The sequence below is a fragment of the Polyergus mexicanus genome, unplaced genomic scaffold (genome assembly GCF_030449975.1).
Source record: "Polyergus mexicanus isolate NDT 795.1 unplaced genomic scaffold, iyPolMexi1.0 SCAF_9, whole genome shotgun sequence".
In the NCBI taxonomy this organism is placed as follows: domain Eukaryota; kingdom Metazoa; phylum Arthropoda; class Insecta; order Hymenoptera; family Formicidae; genus Polyergus; species Polyergus mexicanus.
Genome location: NW_027223329.1, coordinates 8,629,115 through 8,641,329, shown reverse-complemented (window position 1 = coordinate 8,641,329; position 12,215 = coordinate 8,629,115). Strand labels below are relative to the sequence as shown.

At 35.9% G+C, this 12,215-nt stretch overlaps 4 protein-coding genes across 7 annotated transcripts; 2 read left to right on the top strand and 2 right to left on the bottom strand.

Moving 5' to 3' along the window:
- Positions 1-446: 446 nt before the first annotated feature.
- On the top strand, positions 447-2,597 carry U2af38 (U2 small nuclear riboprotein auxiliary factor 38). The gene is made up of 5 exons (XM_070301068.1): positions 447-623; positions 735-822; positions 1,050-1,116; positions 1,237-1,525; positions 1,617-2,597. Exons 1-5 carry the CDS (start codon positions 580-582, stop codon positions 1,849-1,851), a joined length of 723 nt encoding a protein of 240 aa, XP_070157169.1. The 5' UTR covers positions 447-579; the 3' UTR covers positions 1,852-2,597.
- A 313-nt stretch (positions 2,598-2,910) lies between these two features.
- On the bottom strand, positions 2,911-6,693 carry LOC138936028 (transcriptional repressor protein YY1). The gene is made up of 3 exons (XM_070301066.1): positions 6,159-6,693; positions 4,332-4,884; positions 2,911-4,161 (listed from the first exon to the last, which is right to left on the bottom strand). Exons 1-3 carry the CDS (start codon positions 6,646-6,648, stop codon positions 4,047-4,049), a joined length of 1,158 nt encoding a protein of 385 aa, XP_070157167.1. The 5' UTR covers positions 6,649-6,693; the 3' UTR covers positions 2,911-4,046.
- On the top strand, positions 6,164-7,921 carry Pen-2 (presenilin enhancer). The gene is made up of 3 exons (XM_070301073.1): positions 6,164-7,380; positions 7,590-7,694; positions 7,782-7,921. Exons 1-3 carry the CDS (start codon positions 7,320-7,322, stop codon positions 7,919-7,921), a joined length of 306 nt encoding a protein of 101 aa, XP_070157174.1. The 5' UTR covers positions 6,164-7,319.
- Positions 7,716-12,177, bottom strand: Mfs16 (major facilitator superfamily transporter 16). Of its 4 annotated transcripts, XM_070301059.1 has the most exons (10): positions 11,941-12,170; positions 11,128-11,873; positions 10,909-10,987; positions 10,694-10,829; positions 10,258-10,620; positions 9,895-9,939; positions 9,424-9,625; positions 9,200-9,348; positions 8,565-8,867; positions 7,716-8,486 (listed from the first exon to the last, which is right to left on the bottom strand). In XM_070301059.1, exons 2-10 carry the CDS (start codon positions 11,402-11,404, stop codon positions 8,418-8,420), a joined length of 1,623 nt encoding a protein of 540 aa, XP_070157160.1. In that variant the 5' UTR covers positions 11,405-11,873; positions 11,941-12,170; the 3' UTR covers positions 7,716-8,417. The 4 variants fall into 4 exon arrangements, with proteins under 4 accessions (XP_070157160.1, XP_070157162.1, XP_070157161.1 ...); XM_070301061.1 differs by lacking the exon at positions 9,895-9,939 and having other exon boundaries at positions 11,941-12,167; XM_070301060.1 differs by lacking the exon at positions 11,941-12,170 and having other exon boundaries at positions 11,128-11,892.
- Positions 12,178-12,215: the final 38 nt, after the last annotated feature.

The window sequence follows — 12,215 nt, the reverse complement described above, 5'->3', positions numbered from 1 at the left end:
TTAATTATATCTTTAAAACTATGTTAAAAGAATAGATTACTTTCAATAAATTTTTAAGTTAAATTTCGCTTAGAGCATAGATATAATGAAATAAGATAGAACACAATATCTCGCACATAATGGACGTTTTCCAGCAAGGTACACAGATGACACATTATTACATGATTGGTTGTCAAATGAAGAAATTTAAAATTCTGTATTTGATAGTCAATCGCGTGATAATGTGTAGTACACTGTGTCATTTGTGTACCTTGCTGAAAAACGTCCAACGACAGCTATCGATAGTAATAATAATTTTTATCGTACTTTCCGATTGGTGGCTAGTAGCAGCCATATTGTTTTTCAGCATTCATGGGTAATTTTCGGATTGACCGTTTTTTTCACTGAAGGCTAATCTTGTAGTTTTTTATCTATGGGTATATAATTGCCGCCATTTTGTGAGGGGTGAGTTCTCTTCCTGGCAACCAGTCAACCAGTGAACTAATATATAGATGTATGTGCATGCGGAGTCACTGCCGGCAATTTTTGATTATTTCGAGGAAGGAGTAATTAAAATTTTAAAACGTTGTGACGTAAGTCATGGCGGAATATCTAGCGTCTATCTTCGGAACTGAGAAAGACAAGTAAGGAGATTGTATTGAGCAAACAAGTTTTACAAGTTGTGCGTGTGTGAGAGAGAAAAAAAGAAAGCAACCGAGAGCAAACTTTTCTAACCTGTTTTTTTCTTTTTTCAGAGTAAATTGCTCTTTTTACTTCAAAATTGGCGCCTGCCGTCATGGTGACAGGTGCTCGCGTATTCACAACAAGCCCACATTCAGCCAGGTGTGTAGATCATTAAATATAATTAGTATTATCTAACTTCTTAACTTAGAGTTAATTCTAACCTATATATGTACTAGTAGTTATTGAATTCTTAACTAATTTTTTATGTGTTATTTCTCTGCAATGAAATATAAATTTTATTTAATTGCGACTAATATTTTTAAGAATGTTTCTTTAATATTAATATTTAAATAAATCGTATTTTTTTTTTTTTTTTTTTTTTTTAGACATGTTTGCTACAAAATCTGTATGTGAATCCTCAAAATTCTGCCAAGAGCGCGGATGGCTCCCATTGTAAGTTAATTACAATTCTACAAATTTAACTCAATTTGATATTGTCGATTTTTGTACAAATCTTTATATTATATTAAACTCTTTAAATTGAGTAAGGAAATTATTTAATTTTTTTTCCAGTGGTTGCAAATGTGTCAGATGAAGAAATGCAAGAACATTATGACAACTTTTTCGAAGATGTTTTTGTTGAATGTGAAGACAAGTATGGTGAGATTGAAGAAATGAATGTGTGTGACAATCTCGGTGATCACTTAGTGGGCAATGTTTATATCAAGTTTCGCAGAGAAGAAGATGCAGAAAGAGCTGTAAATGACTTGAACAACCGCTGGTTTGGTGGTAGACCTGTTTATGCTGAACTTTCTCCAGTAACAGATTTTAGAGAAGCTTGTTGTCGTCAATATGAAATGGGGTACGTATATAAAACACATATATAAATCTCTTACCTATACAAACTTTTATGACAAAGAATAAAATTGAATATCTTTCTTTCATTCTTTCAGAGAATGCACGCGATCTGGATTTTGCAACTTTATGCATTTGAAGCCCATCTCGCGCGAACTGCGTCGCTATCTGTATAGTCGTAAGAAGAGCGGCAGGGGACGATCTAGATCACGATCACGATCGCGCGGCCGAGATCGTAAGCGCAGATCGCGATCGCGTGACAGACGATCGAGATCCAAGGATCGCCGGAAGCGAGACGACAAAGGTAGGGACGGTCGATCTGGAAGATACTAATTGTAGAAAATTATATTTATACGAATATTCATTCCGAACATACTGATACCCTGATTTAACGGAGAGACCGGATGTTAATAACGTTGTCTTCTTGTGTGTGCCGGGCAAAATATTTTTGTCCTATTGATATATATGTATATATATATACACACGCGTAATCTCGATACTAGAATTAGTATTCTTCAGTGCTGTGTAATGAACTTCTTGTTAGTTAATTAAGCAATCCCGAAATGATGAACGAATACAGTTCCCTTTGTGCGATAATGACAGAAACAAATAAAATATAAGCATAGAAATATATATATATATTTCGTGTTTTGCTATATTTTCATATATAAATTATCGAACTTAAATATATCGTGAAAAAACAATACAGAGTTATATATTTATAAATTTAACGAAAAATGTACATACATATACATACATAAACATAGTTGTGTACACACATATGTATATATATATATATATATATATATATGTATGTATATTGAATATATTACGAGTGATCTTTGACGAAAAACATTGTTATAATCGCACACATCGTTACTGAATATTTTTCTAGAAAATAAGTAACAATTAACATTTCGTCCGTGTCGAGTAGTTATCCGAATTTTTATCTTAAACTTAAGCCGCACATTTTGGAGCAATTATTACATTTACTTCAGTTTTTTCATTAATATTTACTAATTAAACATAGACTGCACGATATATAAAAATATAATACATTAAAACATAGTTGCTTATATCACACAAAGAAAATAGAAAAAGGAAAGAAAAGTATAATATATAGTTATATATTATATAGAAGTATAATATATAATGAAATGTTAAAAGAACAAATAAATAGAAATGATAGTTTATTGGTAGAATAGATTTATATCAAATGCTAAATAACTTAAAAAATCAATTCTTTTTTTTATAAAAAAACGATTATACAGGAGAATATAAACAGATTATTATTATAAGAATCATATATATATATATATTTATCTAACTGTAAAATAAAAATTCTTTTTTTTTTCTTTTTAAAAGAGAATCCATAAACTTTACAGGATTTAAATAAATTATCCAAATTTCGCCTAATTTAATATGTGCAGATTAGTATATACGTATTGGATCATAAGTATATGTCGCGTACATAAAAAATTGATATGGAAATAATTATGATCAATGAAAGATTCGCTCGACACAATTGTTATTCTATATAATCAATATTAAATCTATCCATAACTATATATTGCTTCTTATTCGAAATTTCAAGCATCTTTGAAATCATTAGATCAATCGATGTGCGTGCATGCATTACAATGTTTTCGCAAATATCACGGATATGCACTGACATATCTTTATTACATGTATTATTCCTGTTTTACATATACGTAATTTTTTTATATCTATATTAAACATCGCGATATCTTTACAGTTTAGTCGACGATAGCAAAACAGTACCAAATTTTTATTCGTTAGAAACATTGCGCGTGATATTTACGGTTTTTTTTTTTAAATACACGTTATACACACGCGTAGTTTCTTTCCACTTCTTTAATAACTTCTATCAACGAGTTTTAGCATTATACAATGTAAAAGTCGTAAGTATTACTAAGATGGTACAATTGAGTCCGACGGAAAAAGATGCATCTTCGTGGTTTATTCTCATCTGAATTTCTCCAAAATATACTGTATACAATATTTTAATTGTACTTATATATATTTATAGATATATACAGTCGAGTGTTTGTGTATATGTGTGTATGTGTTATGTATGTGTTATGCGAGCGCACTCGATTTCGTTTTGTTCACAAGAAATTGAGCAGTGCGCGTCACAGTCTAGCTTGCGTTACCTTATAGAAGGTACATTATATTTATATATATATATATATTTTCTTTCTTTTTTAAGTAATGTAACTTAACTTTATTTGCCCGTTCTCCTTTTTTGCGATGTCATATATATATATATATAGTGCTTCAGATATTTTTCAAATAATTCGTATCTAAGCACGGAGGTATTATTTCATTAATCAATCCGTCCATTAATTCTCTTAGGGCAGTTACTTGTCTGCCTGTGTCACTCGCGATGACATCGTTTGCACGTATCGTGAAAATATTTACACTGTTTAGATTAATAATTAATGATTACGATATTTCAGTAATAGTGTTCAGTAGTGAAGGATACACGAGATCAATATTTAAGGGGGCTAATCGGCGTAGACAATGAACTGTTGATTGTCCACATCTGCAACTTCAACTTGGACATATTGAGGCTGCTGAAGTTGAATTTGTTGTACTTGTCTCCCAATCGCGTTCCGTGACCTGGAATCATTCGACAAGATAACATTCCGTCAGATAATGAAATTTCTTCTTTTTTTTTTACTTTAAATTTTAGATCCTTTCGAATAATTCTTCGAAACAAAAATTTTAAAACGTTTTCACATCTTTTTCTTGTCTTGTATCAAATTTTGTATGACGAGACGATGACTTACTTGGCTTTCGCGTGAGTCAATATATGGGATTTGAGGTTCGTCGATTGCGCGAACTTTTTACTGCATCCGTCGAAGGGACAGACGTACGGCCGGTCGCCGGTATGAATTCTCACGTGCGTGCGTAGATTAAAGTCGAGACTGAACCTCTTCCCGCATCCCTCGAACGTACACTGAAACGGTTTCTCGCCCGTATGCACCAATTGGTGCCGTTTGAGTTTGGAACTTTCGACGAACGCCTTGCCGCACTCGGCGCATACGTGCACCCGGGGCCCGTGCGTATGCAGATGCTTGCGCATTGCGCTGTTGTCCCGGAACATCTTTGTGCATCCCTTGTGCGGACAGGCGATCGTACGCTCCACGCCGTCCACCACTTGCGGCTTGCGTACCTTCAGCTTGTGACCGGGTCGTGCAAATTCAGCCAGCTGTTTCGGATCCGAGAGATCCAATCCCGGCATCCCGTCCGAGACCGAGCTGTTTGAATTGAACTTGGCACTGGTCTTGCCTGTCATGTACTCCGTGAAGTCCGGATCCGGTTCTGGATTCGAACCTTCGTCTGGAACATCCAAATCAGATTCTAAGAGAACGTTATCTTTAACAGTAACAAATAAACGAAAGCTGTAGGAATCTTTTAATTTTTCTGTTACTATCATTTCTTTCTTTAGTTATATATATTTCCATAATTATCTTTTGATATAAAGAAAAGAAAGCAGGATAAATTTCGTAGGAGAAAATGTATCTTCGTGACGTTTGAAATTTATTCTTATCTCTTAGAAATCGAAGTGACAAATTTGTCAAATTCGAAATTATAAAATATAAAACTTAGATATATTTTAATATTATTTTTCCATGTTTTCTTTTTATCGTACAAACTTAAAAAAAAAAATATATATATATATATATTTTTCATTACGACGTATAATATCGGATAAGATAAAGGAATTTACGCGCTGAGCATAACGGGACACCCGCTACATTACCATGTGTCTTCAGCGACACCCCAGATTTTCACCCAAGAATTACAAGACAATAATTTACTTCAAAACTTTTTATCCAACAAACAACACACACGATTTTTTTCTTTACAATAACGCAAACAGGGAGTAAAAATTAACAAAGTGTCAATCATTTCAGTTGTTCAAACTGTACCAATGTCATCAACGCGCCTCAAGCTTTAGCGCACCCGGTATATACGTCGCGGTGCAGCATGGATCCCTCGTGACGTCAGAAGTCGAAGCGTTGCTCTCGTACTTTGCCCGGACTTGTTTCGTATCCGTGCGCTTCGAACTGTCGAAATTTACGGCATATTTTTTTCCAATAAAACGCAACTCCCTCTCTCTCTTTCCTTCAAAGACGAAATATTGATATGACACTCACGGGACGACGTCGACGGATCGTCGGACGAGTCCGGCGGCGTCGCTCGCGGATGAGTCCGCCATTGCTCGACGGCGGGCAGCTCGTCGCCGTAAAAGAGGCCATTTTCAAAATATGGCTGCCCCCGTAGCGAGCATAATGGCGTTCGGATGATCAAAACAAACAACCCGATCTGTCAAGCCGGTCGTACGCGCGAACGACGGGATCCCGAGTCGACGATTTTTCACTCGACGATCGCGCGAGCAGCGAGCGACGCAGTATCGATCTGAGCATCGTACCGGAAGTGCGTATCCGCCCGTGGATACAACGCGACAACCGGGAGAAGCGCGAGGAACAGAGAAGGAGAGAGCGAGAGAGAGAAAGATCCTCTATAAGAACGCGGAGCAAAAGACGTAAAAAAAAAGAGAGAGAAAAAAAATAAATGCCTAAAGGAACGCCCGAACATTGGATACTCACCGTCGTCCGTGCCGGACGCCCACATCGTTACCGAGAACTCGCCCTCGAGCGTCTTGATCTGCACCTGCTTCTGCTCCCACTTTCTAGCCTTGGTTTCCGTAGCCATCTCGCCGAAGATCGCGTGATCGGACGCGCGGAAACGCGTGCCACCGCTCTTGCGCGCCTTCTTTGCGGCCTTGCGGGACGGCCCGGGGCTCGACTCGACATAAATGTCGTTCTCCGGCACCGGGATCTGATCGTACACGCTGAGCGAGTCACCACCGACAATTTCCTCTTGCGTCTGCAGTATGATTTCCTCGCGCCCCGGCTCCGGTAGAGGCTGCAGCGCTATCATCGGCTGCCCGTCCTCGCCCTCGATCGTCGTCTCCACGGTCTCGCACGGTATCTCCACCGGTATCGCCTCTATCTCGACCTCCTGGATATCCGGTTGAATCTCCACTTCGGTTATTATGTCCGAGGACGCCATATTAATCTCCGGCGGCGACGCCATATTACCGTACCAAAATGGCTGGCCTGGGCGACACAGGGCGACCCGAGCGGGGACTCGGGCGTCCTCCGATCACGTGATCCAAGTCACGTGACACCATCTAGCGCCAACGAGCGCGTCCATAGATATAGGGACGTGTAGATCGCTCGTAAAGTGGTAACGACGCGACGAAAGAGATAGAGATATTTGGCGCGTTATATCTCTTTCTAAGACGGCGAAGAAGCCGATCGTAGACGTAGAAATATATATTTCTCCTTCTTTTTATTAAAGGTAGAAGGGCGTGAACCTACCTATGCTTATTAGGAAAGAACGATATACCTATTAAATATTTCTATCTTTTTTCATTCCAACGGCTATTTTTCATTTACGGTGGTAATACAATGTACAATAGGAGCAATCTATGTATTCTATATTCTATGTCTATGAACGCAGCCACGACGCCATCTTGGGAGCGCGACGAAGTGCTTAAATCTGTCATTCATGTTTTTTTTTTTCCTTTGATTTATTCGAGTAGTTTATATGAGCGCAGTTTAGAAATAATATTGTGATACACGACTCTATGTGATTAATTAGCATCTCATTGAAAAGCCAGGGGAGATACAGTGACTCAAGGTGGCATCGAGAAACCTGTGTGATAGAAGCATAGGTTAGGAGACATCAAGATCTCTAACGAGATGGATTTGGCGAAAATATCAAACGAAAAAAAGTTACATCTTTGTAAATGGTATTTTCGTGGTATGTAATTAACATTAATATTACAATGTGTTCGTGACGGCTTTTGAAAATTTATCAAATTTGAGATTATATAATTTTAATCTTATGTTTGCTTAATATTTTTTTTTCTTTCTCTCCAAATGTTGAATGTATATTTACTTAAAATGTAGAGAGTAACAGTGCAGCTAAAAAAAAGTCTGTTGTTCTTATCAGCGTTTTCTTTGTTACAGCTGGTTTCGCACTACTGCCATTTCTATGGGCTGTGAATGCAATTTGGTTCTTAAAAGAGGCTTTTATTGCATCACCTTACGAGGAACAGAAGCAAATTAAGAAATGTTGGTATCAATTAATTTTAATAATGTATATTCTGCGTAAGATATATTTTCTCTTCTTATAATGATGTGGATTTATATTTCTTTTAGATGTAATTTTCTCCGCTATAGGAGCGACTATTTGGACAGCCGCTTTAGTAGCTTGGATAATTACATTTCAAACTCAAAGAGCTGTGTGGGGTGACTTTGCCGATGCTATCAGCTACATAATTCCTACTGGAATTCCTTGATTTTAATGCCAGTATTTTGTTGGTATGCAATAATTTATTATAAACATGTATATTAAATTATTATTGTATATTAGTTTTGCGCAATAATTATAATTGTAAATTCACGCAACATTTTATATTCTATATATAGTAAAAAGAAAGCATTTTTTATAGCACATATATATGATTATTAAAAAATATCGATCTTAAAAAGATCTCCAATTTAAACTAGTAGCGTAATTATATATTTTTTTTTTTTTTTTTTTAAATGATTCACATTTACATATATTGCAACAGCGCAGTTGCAACAAAATACTATAAAAAAATACATCATTATTTTTCGTACATTTCAATTGTATGTTTCAATTTTGGATATGCTTGGGAATGCTGTACATTTTTATGCACTTTTAAGAGAATACGAGCGAGATTATACGTATGCAGATCGAAATACGCTTGAAGTCGCGTACTTCTACACTTACGTTACACCAATTTGTTTTAACAAATTTTGTTTCAGAGTCTAAATTTGTATAACTCTTCGTCTTTGTATGTACAATCTTACTTCACGATAAACTAATCTGGACAAAAACTGAAACACGATAAAATACAATAAGTATGTTACTTATGTAACAAAAATTCATTTTCATACAAGGGCAAATAGACTTACCAATAGGGCTAATAAGTCCGCAGACATAAGCATGTGAAACACATTGTTCCATTTAGCCCATCGAGATACTAAACCCGCCAATAGCGGACCAACTGCAGCACCAATGCTGCCAGTTCCGTCAATGATGGCAGTCACTGTAGCTAATGCTTTTGAATTGTCTCCTAAGTTAGGATGAGTTCCTAATTCGGCTGACACAGCGGTCGTTATCAATGCATAAGGACCATTTACTAATACTCCTGCTATTAGTAGTAATACTATGTTGACGCCTAGATTGATGTTCCCAACATAATTGTATAAAAATAACTGTGGAATATCACATGTATTAAAAAAATTAGTTTTATGTTTGTGTTTACAATTATATTGTGTACTATAGTGTTTAGTGAAATCAGAGCGCGCGTGTTAAATTTTAGTGATTTAATAAAACTAGAAAGTTAAGCAAATAAATTAATCTTTCAGTTTATATTTTTAGCTAATACTACAGCATGCATTGCTATAGTATAAGATTAATATTGTGTGGTATTTAAAAGAATGTGGTAAAATTGCTTAGGCTTTGGTTTTATAGGAGTCTTTTGCAAAATTTTTGCTATCATTTCACTATTCACTCTGTCATTGTTTGCAAATAAAACCATATTTACCGCGGGACATGCGAATCCAAACATCGCGACGCACGTCAGGGCACTCATGCCGCTGAAATCTGAGAGAACACCGGCTGCTATAGCGCCTGCTATACCGCCGACGTCGAATAGTATCGACAATGTCGCACTAGCAGTTGCACCATACGAAGCTACGAAAAAATCCAAAAGAATTATAACATGAAATTACATTGCTAATTGAAGAATAATATTTTTATGATACCAACTTGAAGCTTCAATGTACAATGGTAACCAGTAGAGGAATGTATAGCTAACGAGTTTCGCGAAGAACAAAGATAAGGAATATTCGATGACACCGGGTATCTTTATAGCTCCTATGAATCCGATCGCGTTATCACGAGGTGCATAATGCATACGACGGTGTCCTGATAGCATAGGACTGGTCTCGGATCGTATATTGGCCAAATGCTTTCAAAAACATATATAAATTATATACATATTATTTATGTATAATAATCTATACACGTATACACACACATACATTTTAGTCGAAAGAAATTGTAATGTTGGTAAATTTTACGCTAATACATATTATATTGCTGCATGTTACATATTTTTGCACGCCTTAAGAGTTGCAAATAAATTAAATATGCATAACATAATACATGCATTATTTACACAATACTTGAAGTATTTGAGAATGTAATATTAACTATTGAAGAGTGGCATGCACTTACGTTGGCAGACAGTTGTTCACGGTAGACACAGCGATAGATGACACGCTAGGTAGAAGTACACAGCAGATGATTATTTATTATGGGTAGTGCAAACTATAACTCTACTAAAAATAATCAAATATTTATCTCACTATTAGTGAAAAACTACAAAGATTGGAAGAAAAATAGCAGGTACAATTCCAGGAACATTTACAATGGAAAAACATGCTTGTAATTTAATAAACATGCTATTACTGGTGTTAATTAACAACTGTTACGCTAAAATTTTACAATTTCTACTAAACTTAGAAAGGACAACAACGTGTTATATGTGTGGTATTTACTGAATGAAAAGACAAGAATATATTATCAGAAGTGACTTACATCCTCGCCGATACTATGAGAATCGGAACCTACATCGGCCTGATCATCATCCGAACTATTCGTTTCGATTTTCCGATATCCGACAGAGGCGGGCGGACTATATCCTATGTCGACAGGATTTGGCACTAAGAACAGAAAGAGGAGAAATCCTATCGTACCCATTATCACTCCGGGCACTATGAAACTCAGACTCCAATCGGATTCGACGTATGCGGCCGCGATTAAAGTGCCTAATATATTTCCTAAAGATGTATGAGAGTTCCACACTCCGAAGATCAAGCCGCGCTTCCCTTTTCCGAACCAATTTCCCACAACTGTTACCACACCGGGCCAACCAGAAGTTTGAAAGATTCCGCCTATTGCCTGTTACATAAAAAAAAAGGAAGAAAACCACATGAAAATGTAGGCATCGATGTTTTATCAATCTGATATTTACCTGCACGACAATAAAATACCATAGACTGTGGATATTGTAGGATTTAGCGATTCCGAATAGGTAGCATGATATGCCTGACGCGAGCATACCGAGGGAAAGGAAATATCGCAGATTTACTCTCTCCGCTATAAATCCGCTGCACAGAAAAAAGAAGATCTTTATACAAAATATTTCTGCATTATGGTAAGTGAATAAGTTCACTTCAAAGTATCCACCTGAGAAACATAGCCGCTGCATATGCGAACAGGAAGGCCGAGTCCAACATGCCGAGTAATGCTGGTGCATCTTTAGTATCTATAAAAATAATTTTTGGATGATGTCAGTCTAATACATAAGAATATGATGAATGGGGATACTGATAAATATTTTGAACTATTAATTACAATACAATATTTATTTTAATATCCATCATATTTACATTTATTTATTCTTACCAAACGGAGCCCAATCGCACCAAGTGTCACGATTGCTGTCATTCACTGGAATATTCGGAGGTAGCGGCAAATTGCTGCAATTATGAGTCAGGACACTCTTCACTACGGATATTGGCTTCCGAGTCATATGGTAACAAGTGTACGCTAAATAAGTGAGCGCCAGTATTCCTCCTTGGTGCCACATCATCCGATTGACACGACGATGCTCGCAGCAACCATTGCACATATATTTTAAGGCTTGAAAACCCCATGGCAAGTCTCTCATCGCTCCATTCATATTTAATACTTTTTTCAATCCTCTGACTATTCAATTACTTATCATATGCGTTCAATATTAATAATACTCAATCTATTAAATCTCTGATCATTAAATAACAAAGCATTGATTTTTGTACTGTATTCTTTCGTGCATAAATATGTATTTTATCCCATATTGCATTTAAAAAATATTTCTATCTCTCCATAATATTCAACACATATGTAGAACATACGATTGTGTTAAAATAAATAATTAAAAAATCATTATTGTATACTAATTAACTAAATTGACGGATAAGAGCTTGTAGATCCTTTTGTACATAATTTTGTGATAAATTATATGTCATAACTGTAGTGAATACTTTGTCGACGTTACGTTCGCGATGTTTTTCATACTGTTAATTCGCTATCGTCGCTGACAAAGAGGTAATTGGATACTAATAGGTGATGACGACAAATGATAAATAAACACAGCTGTGAATCGTAACCTAGAACAAAGAAAGAATTCAAAGTTCAGGAATGACTAAAGTAAATCTGGAAAAATGTATTACTCACTCATAGGAGATTCCGGAAACAAAATTCGATAAATGCAATCTTATTCTTGTTTCTTATTCTTTTCCTCTAATGGAATGTTTATATTACACAACAGTATGTGACAATTGAATTGCGATATCAGCAACGCCTACAGCCTATACGCGCTCTCGCATACGTAAAGTCGATTATAACATCGATATTGTGGGACTAATTATAACACGTTTTTTTTCAACGTGTTAATTATTGCGTAAATAATTTTATTATTATTTAGATAAATACGATTGATTATACGTTAC